Source organism: Ammodytes marinus, assembly GCF_949987685.1.
Source record: "Ammodytes marinus genome assembly, chromosome: 8".
Taxonomy (NCBI): domain Eukaryota; kingdom Metazoa; phylum Chordata; class Actinopteri; order Uranoscopiformes; family Ammodytidae; genus Ammodytes; species Ammodytes marinus.
Genome location: NC_137212.1, coordinates 23,101,924 through 23,127,705, shown reverse-complemented (window position 1 = coordinate 23,127,705; position 25,782 = coordinate 23,101,924). Strand labels below are relative to the sequence as shown.

General features: G+C 41.6%; 3 protein-coding genes across 4 annotated transcripts in view; all 3 read left to right on the top strand.

The window, feature by feature from the left end:
• The window catches only part of ssbp4 (single stranded DNA binding protein 4), an 82,280-nt gene extending 71,231 nt beyond the window's left edge, over positions 1-11,049 (top strand). Inside the window, exons 7-17 of one of the 2 annotated variants that reach the window (XM_080033114.1) lie at positions 1,219-1,345; positions 1,620-1,687; positions 2,964-3,028; positions 3,660-3,705; positions 3,823-3,858; positions 4,023-4,077; positions 6,038-6,108; positions 6,300-6,378; positions 6,832-6,860; positions 7,011-7,112; positions 8,228-11,049. In XM_080033114.1, the coding sequence (XP_079889240.1) occupies positions 1,219-1,345; positions 1,620-1,687; positions 2,964-3,028; positions 3,660-3,705; positions 3,823-3,858; positions 4,023-4,077; positions 6,038-6,108; positions 6,300-6,378; positions 6,832-6,860; positions 7,011-7,112; positions 8,228-8,308 (759 nt within the window). In that variant the 3' untranslated portion in view covers positions 8,309-11,049. Of the gene's footprint in view, positions 1-1,218; positions 1,346-1,619; positions 1,688-2,963; positions 3,029-3,659; positions 3,706-3,822; positions 3,859-4,022; positions 4,078-6,037; positions 6,109-6,299; positions 6,379-6,831; positions 6,861-7,010; positions 7,113-8,036 lie in introns of both variants that reach the window. The other variant, XM_080033115.1, reaches the window with a different exon arrangement.
• Positions 11,050-12,181: 1,132 nt separating this feature from the next.
• On the top strand, positions 12,182-19,173 carry fkbp8 (FKBP prolyl isomerase 8). Its single transcript, XM_080031974.1, has 9 exons — positions 12,182-12,233; positions 12,764-13,035; positions 13,296-13,465; positions 13,605-13,693; positions 14,024-14,244; positions 14,595-14,767; positions 14,862-14,939; positions 16,768-16,908; positions 17,673-19,173. The coding sequence occupies exons 2-9, from the start codon at positions 12,774-12,776 to the stop codon at positions 17,757-17,759; spliced, it is 1,221 nt and encodes a 406-aa protein (XP_079888100.1). The 5' UTR covers positions 12,182-12,233; positions 12,764-12,773; the 3' UTR covers positions 17,760-19,173.
• Positions 19,174-19,996: 823 nt separating this feature from the next.
• Positions 19,997-25,782, top strand: part of ell (elongation factor RNA polymerase II) — a 45,815-nt gene continuing 40,029 nt past the window's right edge. Inside the window, exon 1 of the mRNA XM_080032960.1 lies at positions 19,997-20,140. Coding sequence (XP_079889086.1) covers positions 20,006-20,140 — 135 coding nt within the window. The 5' untranslated portion in view covers positions 19,997-20,005. The remainder of the gene's footprint in view (positions 20,141-25,782) is intronic.

The window sequence follows — 25,782 nt, the reverse complement described above, 5'->3', positions numbered from 1 at the left end:
ACATTATGCAATAGCTGTGGGCTGGCCCTGTATACGTGTGTCTCGGCTGGCCCGGTACTTGTCCCCTCACTGCCAAAACATTTGTGTGGATGGCGTCTTCGGTTTTGTGTTGTAAAGAATCCAACTGTCCGAGAGGCTGCATTTAGATTTTTTGTAGTGCGTGTGTCCAGTGTTGCAGACACAGTGGTGGGGGAAAAGTACAGCTATATGTGCAGCTGCTCTAAGCGGCAGGCACAAATTAGGATGCAGAACACCCCGTCTCCGCGTGTACGGCTTAATCCTCCCGTCCAACGACGTCATGTCCCGGTTTATTTTTTCTGCTCCACCTGCCTCTCTCCTACATTGTTTTTTTTTCAGTCCAGGTTTCTGTCATGCATGTCTTCTTTTTTCTCTCCCTCCTCTTATCTGTCCTCCTCTACCTTCATCCTAATGGATTTTACCACCTGGGGTCTTTTACTTTTCCAAAACTTAATGACAGGTCCCTTCTTCTCTGTAAATGTAACAGCACTACCACAGTGCTTTCTTCTCTAACACAATATCTCCCCCTGCTGACTTGCAAAGATAACACCTCAAAACCTCAAACTGGGCAGGTTGCATAGAGGGAGAGTCAGGTGTACATAAGCCTTTTTGCACCTTGTTTCACTACCTACAAGTATGAGTGTTATTTATCGGGACAAAACAGATTGCCTCTCATCTGATCCAAACCCTGCTGCTATTTTTACGTGGAAACATTACTGCGTCTGTAGAGCAGATTTACGCAGATATTCTTAGGGAAGATTTGTAATGATATTATTATCATAATGTCAGTTTTATTAGTGTTCTGTAGAGATCTGCGCTAAATTAGGTAAAGCCCCCAAAACACATTGAATTGTTTTATATACAAATCCATGTCCTCTGTATCTGCTGCATTGCTTTCACAAACCTTCCTATAACTGAACATTGTCAATAAAACCTAATTATAACTACGCTGTGAGAACATTTCTGTTAATAAATTCATTGATTTCAGCTGTGTTTCCCTATGTTCATAACTTAGAGTGCAATTTTTGCGTTGTTTTTCATTTGTGCATAATCTTAAGCTTGTCGGAACTGCACTTGATTAAAACCGAGGCAACTTATTCCTGATGTTTTAAAGCCCCTTCTGTCAAGAATTATAAGTACTCTGCTTGTGATCGTCCCCAAAATGAAATAATTACTGTCCTTCTCGTGTCCTTCCCGCAGCCATTCATGTCTCCACGGTACCCAGGTGGCCCGAGGCCCGCCCTCCGTATGCCAAATCAGCCTCCTGGGAGCATTCCCGGGTCACAGCCTCTCTTGCCAAACAGCCTGGACCCCACCAGACCTCAAGGTATTGACAAACACGTGGTGTTATTTCAGAGGGGCTGCACTCTCGCGCTTCGCAGAGTAATCTCATATTGGCTCCTGAACGAGAACGCTTTCTCCTCATTTATAAGATTGTTATTGATCCGAGCAGTGCCGGGTTTACTAACAAGCTGCACTGTGTGTGTGTGTGTGTGTGTGTGTGTGTGTGTGTGTGTGTGTGTGTGTGTGTGTGTGTGTGTGTGTGTGTGTGTGTGTGTGTGTGTGTGTGTGTGTGTGTGTGTGTGTGTGTGTCTCCGCAGGACATCCAAACATGGGCGGTCCAATGAGAATGAATCCCCCTCGAGGCATGGGAGGCATGGGCCCACAGGTATGGTATCGGCTTTATTACTTAGTTATACAGAATAAAACAGAGAGTACCTTCCAGTCCACTGCCCTCCCACTCTGCATCTGCCACACAGCCAGATATGTGTTGCCTGGTCTGTTTATGAACAAACCAAATGTTTGGTCGCCCTTCATTAAAGGCTTCCATAAAACCAACCATAATGTCAACCCAGCAGCCTATAAACTGCATGCAGATAATCCTTCTTCTCTGCTGAGGATAAGTTTTGGTTGTGCCAGCCTCGTAACTTTGCCTTCAAACGTCAGAAGCGCTCTGATGATTAGCCTGGCTCTGACCAGAGCTCACCCAACCGCCAGCAGCAGCAGTTCTACATGTTAAATCCTACTTGCCCACTCCCACCTATAGGGAGACTAGCTCCGGCTGCACTGAGCAAGCCACCACCAACGCTTTTTTGAGCAAAATTGGTGCCTGCTCTGGCACTGTCGGCTTCCTTTTATCAACTCAAATGATGTCGATGTGACTCAGTGTAATATGTAAGATGCTTAGACAACAGTGTCCTTTTGAATTTCCATTACCTGACATCTGCTTCATTCTGCACCTCCCACTCTAACATCACCATCAGCTCACACACACACACACACACACACACACACACACACACACACACACACACACACATACACACACACTCCCTGTGCCCCTCGGCCCCTCTGTGTGCCACCGTGGCTTGGTGACTTTGGCAGCGAGTGTACCAGCAGCTGGTGTGGCATCTGCTCGACAAGTGTAATCGTCTGCTGAACAAAATTCTTCCTCTGAGTGGAGCTGCTCTCTGGCCTGCCCCCTACTCTCTCTCTCTCTCGCTCTATATTTGTCTCACACACACACACACACACACACACACACACACACACACACACACACACACACACACACACACACATACACACACACACACATACGCACACACACACACACACGCACATACACACACACACACACACACACACACACACACACACACACACACACATACAAGTACACGGATGAATTGCCAGCCAAACTCCCCTCCTGGGCAGCCATGAAAACATGTCCGCAAACACGCAGAGGGGAGCATGGGCACATGAACGCACAACATACAGACGCCCACATGCACACACTCTTAACACACAGCTCGTACATCACATAATTAAACACTAGTTAGATGGAGACATGATCATCACTGACCTTCATTAAGTGGCAAAACGTTTAGTCGGAGCAGGTGTGAGACACCGGGCTGACTGTGTGTGCTCCTCTCTTTGTGCAGAACTATGGCGGCGGGATGAGGCCTCCTCCAAACTCCATGGGGCCAGGGATGCCAGGCATGAACATGTTAGTAGATTAAAATGATTCTTTTAATGTTTGTGAATTCGATTTCAAGGGCAAGTTTGTACAACGTGGGTCTTATTTTTGATGCTAGCAGTTTTTTCTCACGAGGTCGGTTGTTGGGAGAATAGTTTGCCAAAATGAACCAGGAACATGGCCCGCTAAGAGCCAAATGGAAATTTAAAAAAAGGGACAGATTGGTTAATAGCAGCGCCGCAGCATTTGCTTTTGGTCTCTCCTCCGAATGCTGCTGGTTATTTCTGCTCTTTTGGACTCATTTGTCCACAGGTTAGCCCATGCCTTTGAAATAAGAATGTATCAATGCCAAAATGATCTTGGTTTACGTACAGAAAGGAAAAACGGAATCCCCGAATTAAGAATTTGAATGATTACTACACTTAAAACGTAAAATTGTATAATGTAAATTCAATTCTGTTGCCAAGTGGTCTGGATTATATGTGCATATCAATTAATGGACTGTATGCACTCAAGAAATGACTCATCAGAAGACCATAACATCTTGTAGGACATGTGAGCAGTGACAAGCATCTCCCTGTCTGTAACATTTTGATGTGCCAAGATAACACTTCTTTTTCTTCTCTTTCTCTTTCTCTCTGTTTGGCGCGGCGTCCCCCAGGGGTCCTGGTGGGAGAGGTCCATGGCCCAACCCCAACGCCAACTCAGTGAGTCACACATTACCTCACATCTTTTATCTCCTACTACATGACGGAGTGTGTTTACAATAGAGCGCGTCTGATGTTGTGTTTCACCTCGGGGTCTATTCTCTTTCCCCCTTGCAGATAGCGTATTCATCTTCATCTCCCGGCAACTATGTGGTAAGTGTCCCGTCATGGACCCGTGTTCCACCACGGGCCATAAATTACCTGTCATGCAGTGATGTCTAACAGGCACGCCGCCGTCTACATTCAGCTCTCTGGGCTCATTTCCCTTTTTTTTCTCTCTCTCTCTCTCTCTTTCTCTCTTTTCTTCTACCCCTCAGGGCCCTCCAGGGGGAGGCGGCCCACCAGGAACTCCCATCATGCCTAGCCCCGGAGGTGAGTTATTTGCTTCAGTTACCCTTCTGTTCTGATTCCCACTTTTATCCGGTGTGTGCACTGAGCGAGGGGGCTCTGTCTAAGATGCATCAAAAACCCCGTCCTCTGTCAGATACACATCTCTGTTTGAAAAAGACAGGCAGTGAGAGAATTTGAAACACTTTAGGAGCCGAGTGATTATGATAAACACTGAGTAAAGGTTAAAATGTTGCACTGTACCTAATTTGGTGCATGGTATCCATTTTTTTTGTCAACTATAGGGTATATTCCGGATAACATTGTAGTAGCTGTTAGCTGTTCTTTCTCATAGCAGAGACAGTTGCATAAAGGGGAAGCGGGGGCACGTCAGTCTGTAAATCAAATGAGTGATCCATCTCCAGCTTGGACCCGTCAATCTATAGTGGCTCTGTTGAAGGATTAACTGTCGGCCTATATCCTGTAGATGTTCTGTTTCTGTTGGCCTGTGGAGAGCTTTCTTTTTGTGTCCACTATTTATTATTTATATACGTTCCTCTATTGTGACACGTTGCCGGGGCAACCTTTTTTGAACAAAACGCTCCCGCTCACACGTACACCGGGTGGGAACACATATTTCCACTGCATTTGCCAAGAGTGTGCACAGACACCCACACACACAGACAAGCACACATACACACACACACACGCCCACACACAAACACACACACACACACACACTCACACACACACACACACTCCCACAAAAATGAACACCTCCCACTCAATATTGCCCCCTCCTCCAGTCACGACAACACAAGCTAGATTCAGGCCCGACGAGATCCCTCCACCGCTTTACACTTACCGCATCCATCTCCTCCTGCCCTGTATTTCAATCCGTTGTTCCTATTTTCTTCTAGCTTTTTTTTTGTCTGTCATCCACTCTCAACTTCCTGCCTTCAATGTCAGATCAAGGTCACATCCTCATCCTTCTGAATCTTTTCACGACAGACAGACACGCACACACACACACACACGAGAAGCGACACAGCGTGTACTGGTTGTTGCTAAGTTGCCAGGGTGTCCACGTAAAATCTCGCTCTAATCTCTTGATTGTATGAATGAGAGATAGCGGGTTTCTGTCATTGCTCCTTACACTACAGAGAGTAGTGTGCCCAATGATTGACAAACAATGTATGTACTGACACCTATATAAAGTAACATACAGCCAGGCACTCTCTTTGTCCTGGACAGTAGAAATGAGAACATGTCTGGGCTGTTAGCTGAATGGCAAACTGAAACAGTACAAAACATGTCAAATACAGTGAGTTACTTTCCATTCATTAGCCCCATTGCATTCCCCTAATTCATATTATTTTTTGACATTTTCTAGGACAATTGGATTTATAAAAGACACAAATAACAGCGCTAATGGGCTCATCTCTAAGAAGAACAAACCGCTGCTAAAAGTTGTTAACAGAATTTAATTTGCTTTATTGTATAATATTTTAATGCACAATACATGCTTTCTGCCTGTTGAACTTTGTCCCAGAACCTGAGAACTCCAAAGTGTTTTGCTACAAGTTTGTTGTTTAGCCTTGAAGAAGATTTTGGCCCATACAGAGGTATGACGCATTCATGCACAGTAGTTGAGGAGAAAAGACTCCCTAAATTTCCCATACCCTGTTATCTGCCTAATTGAGAACATTTCTGCTTTCGCCAGCAAAAACAAGGGCTGGACACACCAAACTTAGTATGTGTTTGCGCACACACCACCTTCTATTGCATATAATCTCTGTACACTGTTCATTCGATGTATTCAATCATGTAAGCCCATTTGTGGTACATTGTTGTTTGACCCTTGCTGCTGTTTGCAAGTAAATTCACCTGCTTCCAAGAAGGCCTGACTCAGTTTCAATTATTCAAATACTTGGGTAGTTTGATGAAATAATTCTAGTAACAAAAGTATTCTGATGTTGATTATCCGACTGCTCTTTATTCATAGATTCAAACAACTCAAGTGAAAACATCTACACAATGATGAACCCTATCGGTCCTGGTGGAAATAGACCTAACGTGAGTAATTCAAGTCTTTTTATTATTATTATTTTCATTTTACAATACAATGGCGTCAGTGTCTCTTCGTTTAGACTAAGATTTAATTACATTTTTCATGTCTAATCTACTTCATTGCCATGGCACCCAAGCACTGAAAGAGCAAGACAAATGACCTTTGTGTATTTTTTCTTGCTATTTTCTTTCCTTAGTTCCCAATGGGTCCGGGTCCTGATGGTCCTATGGGTGGAATGGGTTCTATGGAGCAGCATCATATGAACGGATCACTAGGTGAGTATGCCAAAGATAGTGTGTACAGTCAGTGCATGTAGAAGGTACCTGCTAGAAGCTCCTGTGTGTATTATTAAGTAGAACCTGTTACTTTCTATGAACAAAAGGCCTTTTTGGATGGAAGGACACTGCCCTCTTGTGGCCTGTAGAGGAACTGTTCTCCCTGCTCCTGGTATTGAACGAAAGCTAAAAACAGATAAGTGGGGCAGCGAGTCGGCCAATTGATTGTGAAGATGGGTGTGACGTGACTCGGTGAAGCCAGCGAAGTCGGTGCTCATCTGTATCTGAAAACAAATAGCTTAATTAGAGGCCATTACGTGTGAGAGGGCATAGGCTGTTTTCTACTTGCACTGGATATCCTGAACTGATGTTTAATTAGCCACAGGGATCAGTTTACAGTGACCTCATACTGATTCAGGGTTTCTCCTTTTTTCCCCATTTCTGACCACACAGGCTCTGGTGACATGGATGGGTTGCCAAAGGTAAGACTGACCAGCTTTCTGTCTGTCTGTCTGTCTGTCTGTCTGTCTGTCTGTCTGTCTGTCTGTCTGTCTGTCTGTCTGTCTGTCTGTCAGTCCGTGCAGTCTTATAGGAGCTGTATTTTTATCGTTTTCTCTTCACCCACATTGCAGAATTCTCCCAACAACATGGCAGGCATGAACAATCCTCCCGGCACTCCGCGGGACGACGGCGAGATGTCAGGCAACTTTTTAAACCCATTCCAAAGTGAAAGTGTGAGTACCAAAGGACACAACGTGCTCCGTAAGCTGGGAACAATAAGATAGAAAACCCATTTCTAAAAAAATACTGTGACAACTGACAAGGCATACATGTTTTATCACGTACTTCTACAAATTTCATATCAAAGCTGCACAAATCTCCATATTTAGATTTGTAACAAAGAATTACATGTTGACACATAATCCTAAATCCCTGGACACTAGAAGATAACTGTATGTTAACTTTCTATGGTAAGCGAGGGTAGATTTCACAATAAAAGACTTTGGGTAGGGCTTATGTCAAACTGATAATCAGACTTCAGATTTCTAAATGATGTGTTAGTTGTAAAAAGCTGTGTAGTTTACCACTGTCTCCACTGTGACTCATTTAATATCAATTGTAGGTAAACAAATACATTTTTATTGCAGCAAAGTTGAAATCAGTCCTCATAACTAAATCAAAGTGTTAATCAGTAAGGAGATATGCCCAGTTTTCCCAGCTTTGCCCAACACACACACACACACACACACACACACTCAGCATGTGCAAACCAAACCCAGCATGGATAAGAAACCCATGACATGCTTTTCTCTGATGCATGAAGAGATTGTCATATAGTGATTAACGCAAGACTGATGACATCATTTTGCTACAGTATACCTTCACTGTGATCTTAAAATTCCCTAACATCTTCTCCTTGGGCTGGACTGCTGCTTTTGCCTGCTGCTGGTTTACTGACTAATAGAGAGTAAAATTAGAAAGGGTTGATTTGTTATGCGTAATGTTTGCTGCGGTGTACTGGACATGGCATTTTTTAGTTCAGTTAAGTTTAAATAGCTTTCATCTTGTACTGGGTAGTAGTATAAGAAGAAGTTTAATATAGTTTTTGGCTTATCTTTTTCTCCTCTCCCTCTCTTTTTCTCTCTCTCTTTTTACAGTATTCACCCAACATGACGATGAGTGTGTGATTTTTTTTATTTTTTATTTTATTTTATTTCCTTTTCATCTCTCCTTATCCCCAATCTCGCTCTCCATCCACCCCCGGTGCGTCTTGCATTACCTTCCTCCCTTCCTCCCTCCATCCCTCCCTCCCTCCTCCTCTTCGTGGACGTTGTGCTGTGCCACACAGCCCCTGGGGATGCCCCATGACGGCAGGACTCACCTCAAGGTCCCCCATCCCAATGCCTGTAAAATGGGCGTAAGGACATGAAAAGGGCTCCAAGCAACTGGGAAAGGCTCTTCGCTTCTCCTCAACCTGCCGGGCCTCGACACGGACTGGGGCCCCGGGACAGTAAGAGCCCCGAAAAACTGCTCCGAAAGCCTGTCTCTCTACCCCACAAACCCCCACAAAAAACATGCCCTCATGGGTTGGGCATTCAAAGCCTAAACAAGGTGCATCTACCACCACCACCACCACCACTCCTTCATACCATGCTGATCATAACTCGTGAGTGCTACACAGTTGTTGACCGACAGGGGCCGAAGAACTCTCATTTAAAAAAAATAAAAAAAACACTGTTCCTGTGGCGGGGAATTATAAAATAAAAAAAGAAATAAAAAAAAGGAGTGATAATGTTATTTTAGGGCAAGGACAGTTTTCATTAAATGTTTGTATTATTTGTTGTCAATGGTTATATTGTTGTTATAATAATTTTCATAATTGATATTATTCTACTAAATGTAGTTATGATTTCCTGTAAAAGGGCACATTTTATCTCAGCAGCGGCATCAACAATGGCGGCATAAGCACACACTCGGAAAAAAAATGCACAATGACTTTCTGTTTACATGATTTTAGATTATTTGATGTTGGTCTTGTTTGTTTTTTTTTGTCTGTCACAGTCGGTCTCACTTCACAGATCACATACCTCTCCCAAAAGACTTCCTCTGAACCCGTGGCACAAGTCTTTGCCATCTTAACCTTTGTAGCACCATTTGCATACACTTTCAAAGTAGTAGTTCGCCCTGAGGTTTCCTCAAGCATCTCCGCTAAAACCTTCCACACAGTTAAAAAACAGAGGCATTCTTCTCTGAGCATTGCTGTTCTTTGGTACAAAGTTTCTGCTGATGCACCTGAATGATCGTATGTCTAGCTGTTTTTGTCTTAATAAGTTGCCCTTTTCACAGTTCTTTTTTATGTTTTTACTGTGCGAGAATGGCTCTGATGAAATCCTGAGATAATTTTTGTCAGGAGAGGTGCCCGGGTTCTCATTCAGTAGCAGACAAGAGCAAGAGAGCATCTCTTCTATGGATTTGGTCTTGCCTGTAAATACACCATATATAGCTTGCATTGTGATTGTTTTTATTATTTGTTATTTACAAGTTGCCTGTGAATCCTGAGACGTGGTTTCCTTTACCCCTTCATTGTCTGATATCAACCTCACCGTGGACTCCCAAGAGGCATTGTTTTCCTCCCAGAATGCATTGTGGTCTCCCTGGCCGATGTCTCCCTTTCGGATTTGGAGATACTGTGGGACCCTCCGCTACACTCACGAAGCCTGCATTTTTTTAAATTTATTTCTTTGAATTTGGGTTGAACTCGCAAATCCTGTAGGATCAACTTTCTTAAACCTAGACAGGACGGGCAAGATAACTGTCACCTTGGAGATCCCATCGACCAGTTCAGCCAGTCCCATGCGTGCAGGATATCGGATGTGGGAGTATTGGGAGGCTGTAGCAGTGTTGATGATGGGAGCACAGTGATGCATCTTGGGTAACCCCTATCTTGGGGTTGACAGACCGTGCTGCCACATCTGTGTAGATGAAGAAGAGGAACACTTTGTTAATGGATGTATTTCATATTTGTGTGGATTGTTTTCAGCTGATTGTTTTTATGTTAAATGTACTCAACTGAAAAGAAATAACGAATGCCCATAGAATCTGCAAACAGAGAAAAGCATAGTAACATATCATATCACGCTATTTAATGTGTCTCTTTCTGTATGTTATGTCCTCCTCTCGGCCTTATCAACTCTGTGTCACTGTTTTCAAAGGGATACATGATCTCTCGTGGCATCACACTGCAGTACTCGCGTCATGTTAAAAAAAAAAACAGTTACCAAACAACCATTGAAGCCTCCACGGGCGAATGGGCGATCAATTTTTCTTGATATCAATGTGAACAGATTGTACCCAGACTTCAACAGGGACATCTCTAGGATTTGGCTATCGGGGCGGCCTGGGAAAAACACTCATCTCCAGTGTTCCTTCAATGTAGTGACACACACACTTCCCCTTTCTTTCCTCCAAATCCCACCCCTCACCCCCCAAAAAACGTCTCCCTCTTTTCTTTTGTTTTTCCTTTTTTTTGTAAATACTGTATAATGCATTTTGATATCATTGACATGTTTTGATATGTCAGTCACTACCAATGAATACAGCTGAAAGTAAATTATAAATAAAACTGTCCATGATTTTTTCAGAGAGAGCGGATGCGCTGACTATTTGGCTTGTGTGGCTAAACAATTCCATAAAAATGTATAGAATACAGTAACACGATAAATGTCCGACTGTATGCTATGACGTGTATGGTGTCGGGGAGGGGAGGACAGAGAGAGCATGGGACAGAGAGAAGCATACAAGCTGTGGCGTCCTCACTCTGCCCTCTATCTCCCTTATGTTTCATTTAAATGTTACTATTGGCTTTGAAAATCTTTTTATTTTTTTCCCAAAGGGCATCCTCTCACAGAAAACATGTGACCTCTTATTGCAGTTTTTAATATGAAGGATTTTTATGGATTTAAGAAAAACTTTAAAAAAAAAGGTAAAAAAAATAATTATGAGAATTATGAATAGATCAAAAAAGTAACCGTGTCCTGCGCTATTGGCCTCTGTTATAGCGTTGTATAGATTGAAGCTCTCTCACTGATCCTCTCTCAGTCCTCTGTGTATATCGATCGTTGGCCATCTCTGTACTTCTATTGTGATGTATAATACTGTACCATTAGGAAGATTTGCTGGTGGGGTGGGGGCGGTTATGTTGAGTCGTGGGAGGGGTGGGGGATTCAAGGGAAGGGAAAGTGAATGATTCTCCTGTACCGTTCATGCTCCTTTCTGACGACACGGCAGTATTCAATATGAAGCAGTCTGTCTCTTGGGTTTGCTTTGTATTTACATGGTAGGATAGTGCAGAATCTTGTCTTAGGGACTTAGGTGTCTTGTGTAGGTAATACAGATGTTCTTTGTATGTTTCTTTATATTGTAAAGTTTCTTTAGACTGAAAGAAAAACAGATGATTTGCTTATCAAAAAAGAAACAATGCATCAATAATAAATGTCATTTGATTTTTCCTCGTTGTTTGAATCTCTTCCTACTGTGCAACCCAGTTATACACTGTAGTGTAGGAAAGGATCACTTAACATTCTTTGTAAGTCATGTTCATTTTGGATAAACAAACCCTTAGTGGACGCATCCTCATTTTAAAATTTGGAAAGTTTAATAATTTGGTATGATACATGTGTGCTATTTAGGTTGACAGGTTCTGGCACATGCATACAGAGGGTAAGGGTTAAATTACAAGGACCAATTAAGATCCATTTTAGGTGTTGTATTCAGGCAGATAGTTTTTATGTGGGTTGAAATCCCAATTTTTTATTTGCACTTGACTTACACCAGCTCCAAATAAGCAGGAAACCCTAGAGCTTGGTTATTGGCAAAAATGCCATTTTTGTGAGATAATACTGCAGTGAATATAAAGTCAGTGGTTCTATGTACTGTTAAATTACCTAAAAAATATATATTGTACTATGCCTAGTCTTCTATATCTGAATTTTAGGTTGCCATTTATAAATCCTAAATGGATAAAAGAACCATAATCTATCATTTTATATAACATACTGGCCACATACTCTCTTTATCTAAGAGTCCAGAGGATAATTAAAACAAAAACAAAAGGGGCCTACTGTATGTCAAACATAAACATGCATGAAAAGGTCCATTAAGTACAAGAGCTCAAGGTTAACAGGAAGCAGCTCCCAGGAATGAGCCAGAGACCGCGATGAAGTCAGATTAATGTTGTGTACAGCGACACAGTCAGGTCACACTGCTCTCGTGCTCCCCAACCGTACACTGACTTCAGTGTTGCTGGAGATATTGCCCAGGACCAAAACAAGCCCCTGCATAGACACTGTTTAAAGGTAAGGATCCGTTTAGTTTGATAAATGAGTTCATAACATATGACATTCAGACTGTCTCGCTCTGTCTAAAGTCGATACAGGCTGTGGTTCATCGCAGTATGACATATATTATGTCCACTGGCACTGACACAAGCTAGCTGGGTCCCTAGCCAGATTACAGCTAATGCTAATGCTAGTTTGCTATTGTCAACTTCGTCAGCTAGCGCCTGGTAGCAGTAGCCTGCTAAGACATTTATGCTGCTGGAGAACTTGTCTGAAACTTGTGGAAACGTACGTGTGGCTAGCTTGGCCTCTGATTATAAAAATAAACTCGTGTAGCAAAATAGTAACAGGTGAGTTATAGTTTGATTAATTTTTTCAATTTGCATTGAGAGACTCGGTCCTGGATGTGTTTTTGGTTGGTTGTTGTCTCTTTATTGTTGACGCTGTGTTGGCGCGATAATAAATGCATAGGGATGTGTTTTTAAACGGTGATATGGATTCGATAGGGGTTCAATGTTCTTTTACAATCTGTAACCTTTATTCCTCAGAGTACTACCAATGAGTGACAAGGGGGATACTATGGACGCCACTGACAGCTATGACAGTGCGTCATTGGGAAAGCAGAATGAACGGACCTCGTTGTTGGACAGCGGGGAGGACTTCGAGGTTTTAGATGAAGAAGATATTGATGACGACCCCCCTCCTCTGGAAGATGCTGGGGGTGGGAAGGGGAAAACCACGGAGGAGTCTGAAGAGAAAAACGCAGACACAGATCCAGACCCTGCTGTGCGTCCAGTGGATGAATGGCTTGATATATTGGGTATGTAACAAAAGAAAGCATCATGGTTACATGGCAGGTCATAGCACAATACATACATACATACATACATGTAGAATGTGTTGAGATAGTTAATAACTAGTTAGTGTTAATTAATTTTATTGACAAAAAGGACGGTGCTTTGATCACTTCCACACATTCTCCCGTAAGCAGAGCCAGGGGTGTTGAGCAGCACAATAACTAGACAGTGATCAATGTAGTAACTGACTTTAATGAATATGGCTGGCTGTGTTTGTGTCCAGGTAATGACCAGCTGAAGAAAAAAGTCCTGGAGGCAGGACTAGGAATAGAGAGTCGCCCACAGAAAGGACAGAATGTAAAGATCAATCTTAAAACATGTCTCAAGGACGGGACACTTGTAGCAGAGCAGCCTGACCTCTCTTTCACTCTTGGAGATGGAGATGTATTCCAGGTAAAAAAAAAACATTATGATTATTTTCAAATGGCAACGACAACAGAGCGTTGCATCAGATTATAATTTGCTGTATTCATCTGACAGTGTACATCTCAGTTTTTATGTTTTTTTGTAATGGGTTTTTTCTCCCCTTCAGGCTCTGGATCTCACGGTGCTGCTCATGGAAATGGGAGAGAAGGCCCTCGTCCAGACGGATGCAAAATACGCATATGGTGCCCGAGGGAGGTAGGGACTGCTAACTTCTTTTCTTACTGCTAAAGGTTGCATAAACTTAATGAATAAGTTAAAACAATAAATAACTTAAATCATATAAATGCTGCAATTTCCAACTTTAATTTTTCTTTCTTATAATTTGACTGTTCTTTCACTAACATTTAATGTTAAATTCCTTTTCCTTATAGCGTGCTAAACAGCGTAGCTTTACTTGCTCTTCAAGCTCCGTTCTTGGATGTTCTGAACCTTTCTGTGAAGCACACTTTCATTGGGTCACAGATAATGACGTCCCTTGTACTTTTTCTATCCTCTGAACTTGATTGTTTTCCTTCCTATTCCCAGTCTTGAACCAGAGGTCCCCCCCAATGCAGAGCTGTCCCTAGAGGTGGAACTGCTGGAAGCTACTGATGCCCCAGACCTGGAGCTGCTTCTCCCTGTAGAAAAGATTGCCTTGGCCAGCCACAAGAGAGAGCGAGGCAATTTGCATTATCAGCGGGGGGACTACGCTTTTGCCGTCAACTCATACGGCATTGCCCTGCAGATAACAGAGTCCAGTTCTAAAGGTTAGACACAGGCCACGGTCGAAGTTTATAACGGGTAGTAGGGTTCTTTCTGTCACTTAGCATTGGACTTCTAACAAAGCTTATTTTGACTGATGTATTTTTAGTTTTTTAACCCCCCAAAAGCATGAAGTACTGTGTGTTTAACAAAGTAATAATATTATTAATAATGTTAAAGAAGTCATAGAAGAAAAAAAACAATGGTAAACTGGACTGCAATCCTGTGTTTCACGTTTTCACTCATTTCACTAATGCTCAGTCATTTTTAATTAAGCCTTCCTGGACATAATAGTTCAATTTAATTTTAAGATATTTTATTTAATTTTATTATGCTGTGGTTTCTTTTGCTGCAGTTGACATTACCCCTGAGGAAGAGAACGAGCTGGCGGATGTAAGAGTGAAGTGTTTAAACAACATGGCCGCCTCTCAGCTGAAACTGGATCACTACGACGCAGCACTTAAATCTTGTGTCTCAGCCCTGGCACACCAGCCAGACAACATTAAAGCACTTTTCCGCATGGGCAAGGTACACGGCACACAGCGCTCTTGTTCTTCCCCTCTCTCCGTCTGTGTGTTGTACATTGTTTTAGTATTAACATTATTATGTGTTTTCACTGAAGGTACTGGCCTTGCAAGGTGAATACACTGAAGCCATTCAAACTTTGAGGAAGGCACTGAAGTTGGAACCGAGCAACAAGGTATATTTGACATCTTCACAACAAACATTTTTGGTAAAACACAGCTTTTTAGAAAGATGAAACTTAAGTTCTGTCTTATGACCAGTAGATGGTGCCATAGGGTAAAATATCAAATCACTTAGTTTGTAGTGCAAGGTCGGGTGGAGTGCTGATGCATCATTTCACAGGATCTGTTTTCATTTTGTTGCTATAAATAGGTTGACCTGCACCCCAGCCATATCTTATACCTAGCGACCGTTAGTGTTCTCCTGCTTATACATTTGGGTAGTTGTGGATCTTTGGCTACACGAGGCCATGACAGAACTCTGCTGAGTGCGTGGGGTTCTTGGATCAGCTGTAAACTGCAGCAGCCCGGTACTGATGCCCAGACTCCCCCACTACAGCAATCTGTCAAACACCACATGGCTTACTTGCGGTGTAAACATAATGTACAAATACATTTTGCAATAGAACATCTTAGGTTGGTCGCTGTTGTAATGGACCCATGTGTTAGGAATCTATCCATGTCTGCTGTGCTGAGATGCAGGTTGTAAATTGTATGCAATAGCAGGCCTTTTTGCCTGAAAGTGTTGTTTGCTATGATGTCATATTGTCCGCACCATTTTAATCTGGTAAAAAATTAGCTGCTTTAATATTAAAATGGACTTGCCTCTTAGTGCTATAATAATGCAAAGACTCCCTGAATAACCTGATGTTCTGTCAGCAAGAACAGTGGGAGTGCTTCAGAGACTATATCAGAATGCTGCCATTGTAATCAATGAGTCTTCAACCAGCGCTGGCGGCATGGAGTGACAGGATGACGTGCTATCGCTCTATTCTTCAGGCAAATAAAAGACATGCTGTCTACATTTTTTTAAACTGGTGTCATCTATTCACGCCCTCTATCTTTAACTCAAATTGATGAGAAAAGATTTATGTCTGTGGTTAGTTTTCTTCTCGGCGTGACACGCAAACTTGACTGTTCCAGTTTAGACCACAAACCATATTAGCCCAGTGTTTTGGCGCACAGGTGCTGTTAAAACAGGGTGCTGCATGTTTATTTAGCCTACGAGGACGTGTCAGTGGTTTGCAATTTGTCATTTTACTGGGTTGCTGATTGCACGACAGTCTTGGCACATTGCCATGGGTGCCTGGCTCAAAAGCTGTGCTGAAAATCTTACTGCTCGCTCTTCGCATTAAAATAGGAAAAGACAAATCTTCAGGATAGAGACCTGTGCCGGCCCTCAAACTGACTCTTCAGTCCACACAATTGTCTGTAAATGGAGATTTTGATAATATTTAAAATGACTATTAGGTGAACATTGCTGTTAACTTTATGTAGTGGCAATCCATCAGTCTTTCCACATGTGTGTGTTGTCTCTGAAAGCACTGGTTTGCTTAGTCACTCACCAGCTTAAAGAGCGGTGAAGTGACTCATATCTGAGACAGTGTGGGAACAATATCTGAGCCCATATCCTGGAATTGTGTGGACATGTTGGGTAAATGGCAGGTTACTTTTGTGATGCAAGCCTGTGCGATTTCTAGTAAGACAACAAAGAATGGCGTAAACATTATTTCCAGTACAGTTATGCTCGGTCATATTCCTCTTTTGGAAGCCTCCTGTCGTAATTTCCGTGCTTTCCAAAACCACTTGGTGAGCACTTGTGTCTGTTGATTTGAGGATATTGTTGTCCAGACACATTCCCATTAGCAAGGGAATTGGTTGTGGGTATTTATACAGTTGCAGGACGTGCGACTTATTTCCCTCAAGTTAGGGTTTGTGGGGTAGTGAGATGTGGCTCCTTCACATAAGCCTACAACACTTACTTGTCTTACCTCATCTGAATAGACCATCCACGCAGAGCTCTCCAAATTGGTGAAGAAGAACTCTGAGCAGAGAGGAGCAGAGCAGGCCATGTATAAGAAGATGCTGGGTAACCCCACTAGTGGTGGCCCGGGCACACAGAAACACAGGGCCAAGTCTTCTTGGGTGAGTAATTTCCTAAAAAAAAATAATAATAATAAAAAATGTTTAGGGGTGCAATATTTAACTTCAGAGAAATGTTCAAAGGTATATTCTTATAACTGAATAAACGACTTCCCTCAAACAAATCAATCCCTGGAACGCTGTTTGAAGTTTAAAAGCTACCTGAAAAGTAACTGTTTTACTGTTATTTTTGATGTATGATGATAAACCTATTCAATACTACGAATTACATTTATTATGTTTTGTACACTTACTGCAGGCTCTGCAAATCCACCTTACCTGAAACTGCGTCGTGCACCTTTTTTTTTATATTTTTTTTTTGGCATTTTTGCTTTAATAGACAGATTGGAGAGACAGAGTTGAAATGAGGCAAAGAGGAGAGGACATGCAGAGAACTGACCCGGGCGGGATTCGAATCCGGGTCTGCTGCGGGGCTTTGGCCCGGGGGGGGGGGGGGGGGACGCCCTACCCACTGAGCTACGGGCGCCCCCACGTAGTGCACCTTTAAGAGTTTTAGGGCCACGTTTATACGACAACATAGTTGTCAGCCTATGTATCTGTCCATCATCGCATGATGCGCATGCACTTTCATCAGTTATTTTTGATATGTGATATGTTTGTTATTGTCAAGGGAACCTTGGCGTGGTAATAAAGACAGAGCGTGTGACATTTTATGTCGGATGATTATGTTACTTTGAGCTTTTCACTGCGTCATTCAGCCTACTTAACATCCACTCTCTACTCTTTTATCACTTGTATTTTCCTAGGGTCTAAGCTGGAAGTGGCTATTCGGTGCCACTGCTGTAGCCATCGGCGGTGTAGCGCTATCCGTTGTCATCGCCGCTAGAAATTGAACCAAGCCTGTAGTGATGGCCCTGACCTGCCAAGCCCCTGCATCGTGAGAGCCTGAACACAGAAGCACATGTGGCAATGCCTTGTGAACCTTTGGTCAAAGAGGGTGGAAATCGGTCAGTTGTCTCCCCACTGTCACTCGTTTCTCTGCTATGTTTGAGAACTCTTACGTGACAAACAATAAGACACCAATACTTACAAATGCAAACTGTATATTTCTAAACACAAAATAAATGTGTAGATTTACGCATATCTGCCATGTTGCCAGACACCGTTTTCTCTAGCTGCCACTGTTTTGTCTTTGGTAGTTAATGTTGAGGAATTGATTATTCAAGCATTGAAATAAGACAATTATTTACCATAGATTTAGATAGGAGCTATTTAAGAACTATTTCTCCCATTTAAAATAGCTTTTGTGATATGGTCCTATGTTTTAGTTTTAAAGCATCTGATTGTGCAGTTAAATAAAGTTTTCCTATCTTTAGAAAGAAAATGCGATTTCACCTTGTCTAAATCACGGTACAATGTTCCACAATGATAAGGTACCTGTCTTGTGTGCTTGCTCTAACACCCTACTACCAGACTCTTTTCATGCACTGCAAGGAAAAATAGAAAAACACCTGTACATTTAATGCAATACAACAGTCACTTTCTGTTGACTGTTCATTTACTTTTTTTGTGTTGAGTCAGTTCTATGGTGTGTATTGAAGCTGGAGTTTGTTGTGATGTTCTACTGAAATGTGTTACTACAATTGTATGGGTAATGTAGTGACATAAAACGCAACCAACTGTAGCCTCAAAAAGTACCATGGAATTGAACCATTGCCCATCTGACACAGTATCAACAGCAACAAATAAAAAATGTATACGGCTGTGTATTGGATGCTTGGCGGTTTAACATTCCTGTTCGATTAACGCATCTGCTAATGTAGATGCACTGTCATTACTTTCTTGTTGATAGAGATGCACTTATAACATTTAAAACCTACAAGTTGAGAGAATGGTACCTAAATAGTTTCTCCATGCTGTGGCTATGAAGAATGTGGAAGGAGAGATTATTTTTAGTATCAATTTTCAGTCAATTATACCTCACTTTTCAATGATTAAGACCAAATTTTGAATGATGACCCTTCAAATACAATGTTGGCTATGTATGTTGTCCCTTGCATTTTTTTTTTTTTCATTTTCGTTTTTTCAATTATGTTCCTTTGGTTGTTTTATTTATTGCACTGTTTTTGATCATCGCTTTTTGTAAATGTGATACCACTTAAGCTGTGGCTTTTTCAGAGTATAGATGCTAAACCATCAGAGCCAAAAGTTGCATAAACTTGAATAGGTGGAGACAAATGAAGTGCTCAAGTTCCCGGCATTCTTTGCATTTGTTAATTTTATATTCATCACAATAAAATTGGTCTGTTATCAAACTATTGTGTCCTTTATTTGTTTTATTGTGTCATTTCTGCCAATGTCTTTCTCAGAAGCATCTGGTATCCACTGATATTTCAACTATGTCAGTGTTCATCAGTGAAGTCTGTAATATTTGTAAAGCAACTGTACAAATGCAATCCTCATGTTTTGAAAAATATAGGCTAGATACTTTATCCAGAATAAAAAATAAAACATGTACTTAAAAAAAACTTTGATAACCTCACTTGGAGTCATTCACACGCCTTAGACACTCAGTGCTTTAATGTATCTGGTTTTATTTAATGTATCTGGTTTTATTTAGTTTTGCAGCTAGACATTCAAAAATATTTTGAATGTTTCCAACCTGGGTTTTTTTCAGACATTGACGTTGCGCTGACGTAATCAGATGACCTATCGTTTCCCCTCTCCGTCCGTAGTCTACTGATGTGCAGTGCTCATTCTTAAATGCTGTCTAAACATGTATTGTTTTTATCACCCACTAATAACTATATAGACTATAATATATAGAATTGTCACAAAAATAAATTGGTTATGTTATTCATGTGTTCAAATCAGGTATAGGCATATGGGCATTAAGTAGCTAAAAGTAAATTATTACAAACATGAAAATTCAACATTAATGTATTATGTATGTAATGTTACATTGTGATGAATTAGCTCTATGGAATTTTGTTGAATTACACGAGTGACTATATAGGGCTTCATTACTGCTCGGTGACTTCATCATCGGTGACTGCTCATTGAATATTCATTGAAAAGCAACGGGAGTTCTCGGTTTACGACAGAGTGCGTCCGTGCGCGTGGTGGGAACGGTAGCAAGATGGCGGCGCTGAAGGAGGAGCAGTGCTACGGACTGTCCTGTGGAAGAGTGAGCAACGGCAGCAATGTCTCCGTCTTTCACGTGAAACTCACTGACAGCGCGCTGAAGGCGTTCGAGGGCTACCAGAGCACCAAGGTAAACGGGCTCTTTTCGGTACCATGACATTTTGGTTTGCGTTTGAAGTCTTGTCCGGGCGTCCGTGACAGGCAGAGTGAGGTCAGTCCCCACTCTGTCTGCTGCTGCTGCTTTCATGCTGCGAGACACAGCGGGCTGCTGGATGCTGGCTAGTTTGGCTTGATTAGGGTCTAGTTTTAGCTATCAACAGCTCTCCACTCATATTGGACGTTAGCTAGACGTTCAGCGTTTAGTAGCCAAACCCAGACTCGCTCCACATCGACGTTATCGGTCATTTATCAAGCTCACCGTTTAGTGCTACTGGTTATATGAGCCTTTAGTAGTTGTTTCATTGTATAAAGGCGTTTGTTTTAGTTTGCGCAACAGTTTTAATTCGGTGTCGATGATAACGTACCTTACCGTAATGTTTCTATTGACTTATGATAATGTTAGGTGAAAACAAGGGGCAACTTTCTGCTGTGTATGCAGATGTTTCCAGAAAGTTTGTAAAGCTGTCAAGAAAAAGAAAAATCTGGCAAACGTCGCTAGCTGAACTAGCCAGCTGCCCCACATATAATGGTAACGGTCACAGTTGGGCTTATAAACTTCGTCTTCTCGCAGTCGCTGATTTACGTTGATTTTCTTTGAGTTTTTAACTAGCAAAGCGTTGCCCTGGTTGGGTGTCCAATGACAGCATAGTGAATGATTTGGAAAAGTACCCAGTATTCATGCGAAAGATGGCCATCTCCTTTTCCCAACCCCCTCACTGTCACCAGAGGCTCATGTTCGCCCCACAACTTTTTAAAAAGGTGTACAAATTTATTAAAGGGTAGATTAAACACATGTTCTTTAGTTGTAGGCCTAGTTGTATTTATTTTTAACACCCGAGATGGAATTTAAGGTCTGATTTCCCTGAAAAAGTCTCTCCTGTTGCTTGGCTTCTTGTGTACCGAGCTCTGAGTCTGATGATGGTCATCTAACGTTTCAGCTTCTATAAATATTTGACAGGGAAAACCTGGCAGACCAGGAGTAAAGGGCTTAATCTCCATCTCTGGGTACTGTGTGTGCAGCAGGACCGCAGCTGATAAGCCATGAACAATAAAATTGGGACAGGTAATTGGGTGACTATAGTCGTAGTAAGAGCGTTAAACCAATTAAAAGAAAATTGTCAACATAGGTTAATCCCTCTACCCTCTCATACACTCTAATTGTAGCTACATTGGTTAATATGTTGGAAAATCATTTTATCTCAAAGTTTTTTTTAAAGGGCCATTGTTCTGCAGTCTGAACAAATCTAGGCCATCGAGTAATCGGAGGTCTGCATGGTAAAGTAGTGGCTGCTGCTTTGCTTGTGGTGAAGTTTGGAGCAGTTGGGTGACTATAAGCATGTGCTTCACCATGTTGTGGATGTCACACCTTCCCATACATTTAGGCTTTTTTTTTAGAGAGGGAGGATCCCTTTGGTCAAGAGTTTGGGAGATGTTAAAGGTGCACTATGTAACTCTCGGGGTGTCAGAGAGGTGAAGATTTTCTACGGTACCTTACTATTCTTTTCTTACGTTTGGTTCCAAATCATTTTGTTTTGATCTATGATGACAGAATTATTCAATACTAACAATTACTTACATGTAGAGAAAATATGTATTTGTAAACTAACTGCAGGCTCTGCAAATGTAAACACATCCCCCCCTACTCTGAAACTGCATAGTGCACATTTTTAAAGTTGCTTTTGGTCCTTTGTTATTGGGTCTATTTTTTTATTTATCTATAGGCCTTGAAACAGAAAGTATACTACTAGTGATATATGGCAGTGAAGACTGTAGGGGCATAAGTGCTGTTTTTGTGACTGTCGACAGCTTTTTTTTTGCGACTCAGTCACACGTTCACATATGAAGAGCCATATATCTAACCACCCATCTGACACACGGTAATCATGCACAGGTGTTCCGCGTATCTACATGAATTACATAGTGTGTGTGTGTGTGTGTGTGTGTGTGTGAGCATTACATTATGAAGGTGTTCAAAAGGTAGTCTCCTTAGTTGGCCCCAGGGACGATTGTTTAAAAGTAGCCTGTTGAAATTCAAAGACGACAATGAAAGATCAACAATACCACCACAGAGCAAATATATTAAGCCCCTCAACCAACACAGACCACATGTCCGTAAACACAGATTGAGAATAGATACCTTCTTGTTACGTTTAAAGGTGCACTATGTAACTTTGGGTGTGTCAAAGAAGTGAACATTTTCTAAGGTATACTCGTAACTGATTAAACACACTTTCCTCACAGGAAAATAAGATTCCTGCTTGAACACTGTTTTGAAGGAAGAAAAAGCTACATCAAAAGTTACTATTTTACTGTTGTTACTTACAGCAGCAGGGCCCACAGTTTTGTTTACAAATATATTAGTCTTACATTGACTTCAAGATAACTCCAAAATAATTTATTTTGATTTATAATATAAGAGATAGAATGGTTGGATACTCAGAATTGCATATATGTGTTTTGTAAACTAACTGCAGGCTTTGCAGATGTAAACAAATCTCCCTCCTCTGAAACGCCAAAGTGCACCTTTTTGAATATTTTTAACATCAATACAAGCTTTGGGCTTCTTATGTGCTTGTGTAGGTGTTTTTCTCTGTTCAGTAATGTGAAAACAAACTGGCTCACCTGAGAAATTCAAGCTATACGCAATGCTGTGTTCCTCTCCATGCTCAGACTGACTTGGAGATCAGCAACTTTTGGTCATTTTTTCCTTCTTATATTAACCCTTGTAGGGGTTGAAATGTCATTTATTTATACAAATGAAGGGCTAATTATTATCACACACGCTGCCACCCCAAGCTTGAGCTCGTGTTGCTTTCAGAGTGGCTCGGGTATCTCTTTGGGGAGCCAAGAAGCCCCCTCCGGCTTTCCTCATAATTCAAACACTGGCTGGCACCCAACAGCAGGGGTGAGCTGGGAACTCACTGGTAAAGGAAGAGGGAGAACTAGAGAATGACACACTGTCTTTCAATGTAAAAGTTGTGGCAGCATCAAGGATGTAATTTGAGACAGCTGATTATGTTAATGACCCCACTTTTGCTATTGTTCAACTGAAAAATATGTAAACACTGGCAGTTTTTTTCTTTTTAAGAGGAAGCTCAACTCCAGGCGAGCATAGAGCTATATTGTAGAACCTATAGCTAGCAAAAAAATGTACACACTGCTGGAAGGAACAGTCGAACTCTTGTCAAATTGTGTCATTGGAAAGTCCCTTCATTCTTCTACATTGTAGGAGAACAATGAATTCTTAAAAGGCTTGTGTATCAATGTTGTGTAACCTGTGTGTTCAATGTTGTTAGCTTACCAAATCCTAAACATGTTGGATCTAAAGCGGTTACAGCCACAATGCCACGAAGCAACTATGATGATTTCTTGTTGTTTTTCTGTAAGTACATTATGCAACACAGCAGTCATCAAGTAGCAATAGTTGACTGTATTGACTGCTTCCTGTATGAGACGTGACTGTCAGCGGGTTCCTTTTGTTGGTAACGTCTGAGGACAGACTGAACTGGAGCTCCTGCTGCAGGACTGGCAGACCAGAGACTCATTTTATCTTTTTTTTTTCTTTTTAACTGGCCGTGGCATAAGCAAGGAAATGAGTAAGTCTCCTCGAGCGTCATCAAGCTGAAGGTTACGGAGGGTGCAGATAAACACTTATAATTATGTCTCTGGATGGTCGCTGTTATATGGCACGGTATTGGGAAAATGCTGTTTCAATATTTTGTTTCTATTTGATTCTTGTAAAAAGATGCGGCTGTTTTCAAATGTCATAAACTATAAGTCCCTCAATGACGGAAGCTTAAGCGTTGAACTAAACCAATGAATATTCTAGGAAAGGTTGCATTTTGAAGTGACATAAATCTTGTCTGCTGGCAGTGCAGCATTACACTGGTGGGAGATGAGTACTCTCATTTGAATGTTAAAACCTTTTGTTGGCCCAAGTCACATCTCTTGTTCTGTGCCGAGGACAGAGATTGTGACTATAAACTGATAGTAAGACATTTATATTTGAGATTATGCATAATAATGGCAGTGGCACCCATATCCAGGTTGGCAATTTTATTCAGTATTGCAGCATTGCCATTTTAACCCCTAGAATGAGTATAATGGTGTGTTTAATGATGCAGTTTTTATAATACAGTGAGTTATTTTGATAAATGAGCTGTTAAAGTAAAACCTGATGGTTTGGTGCCCAGGCATGTTGACTACCTGCTGTGGTATTAACATTGTGACAGAACCAGGTAAACAAACAAGACCACAATAAACATGTTATGTCTGTCAAGTTAGGCTGTGACAACAATGCCAAAATGGAGAATTGTTGAGTTGCTCAAAAGTGTTCTAAGGAAACTAATTTGTGCTCATGAATAAGCTGTTTAATACTTGGATTGCTTTTGATATGCTGGAGTGGCTCCACTCAGCCTGCACTTTGGATTGTTCACCTGGTAAACAAACAGGGCTGTGTCTGTTGTCATGGATGACGTCCCCTTAATAACGAATAATCTGAATGCCCTTTGAGATTTTTAATCACAGTTCATTAACGAGTCATAAGCTACAGATTTTGGGTCGGACGAAGATCAAAATCCTCAGTTAAGTGCTCCCTGGTGACAGGCTATATAGGCTGCTCTCAGAAGGTCCGTTTACACCAAGTCAGTTTTTGTTTGGCTGCGATCTACTTCTTTATCTCGACCCCTATGGGAAGTAATGGAGACCGACTGGGGTGGGGATTTTGTTGCTTGACGCTGGTCAGCTTGTGCCAGTGCTATGGTTATTTAAGGAATGCTGACTCCCAGGTTTCAGCTGATCACGGGACACTGCAAGAGAAGACCGTAACCGCTAAGGCCAAATATGACTCTAAATGTCATGGTGTTCCTCTGTCCTGTGGCAGGGTGGCTGTCTGCAAGTCACCATGTCACCGTGCTTCTATACAACCTGACTCCCCTGACCTGCTGGCTGTTTGGTCCATAAACAGGCTTTGGTCGTGGGCTTTTTTGACCACAATATTGGGAGCAGCATTATGTGGGGACAAGCATCAACTTTTGACCAGCGCCAAAGGAACAACAAGTTGACGCACACACACACAGTTTTGTGATGTCACTCAGTAGGGGAATAACAATAATGAAGACTTAATGCCTGAAAGTTTGCTGCCCCAATTCATCAAACTTGAATTAGGCCAAACCTTGAAAGGAATCTCTGCTAAATCACAGCAGGCTTTCTCAGGCTTGCCAGCTATTTGAAAAGATTGGTTATGAGAGGAGATTGCTCCTTTTTTATTTTCTAATAATGTAGTCTCTCCTTTTTCGCCTCTCTCTGTCAGTCCAAGTATTTCTCTTTGTCAGTGACTGTTAATTTGACATGGTAAAAAGAATAGATTTCTGATGTCAAGTTTCTGTTATCATTCAACTAACTACAAGAAAATATTCTGTATCCTTTTTATGTTTTTAGTTACATTATTTAGTAGGAAAACCTAATAGAAGCATGGCAATCTGTAAAAGGGTCAAATAAATATTCATGTGTAGCATTACTAAGATAATGACCCAGAGATACCAATACTTGTTTTCTTTAACACCATATTCAATATGGTTGCAGCTTTTTACCATGTGTAAAATATACTTTTTA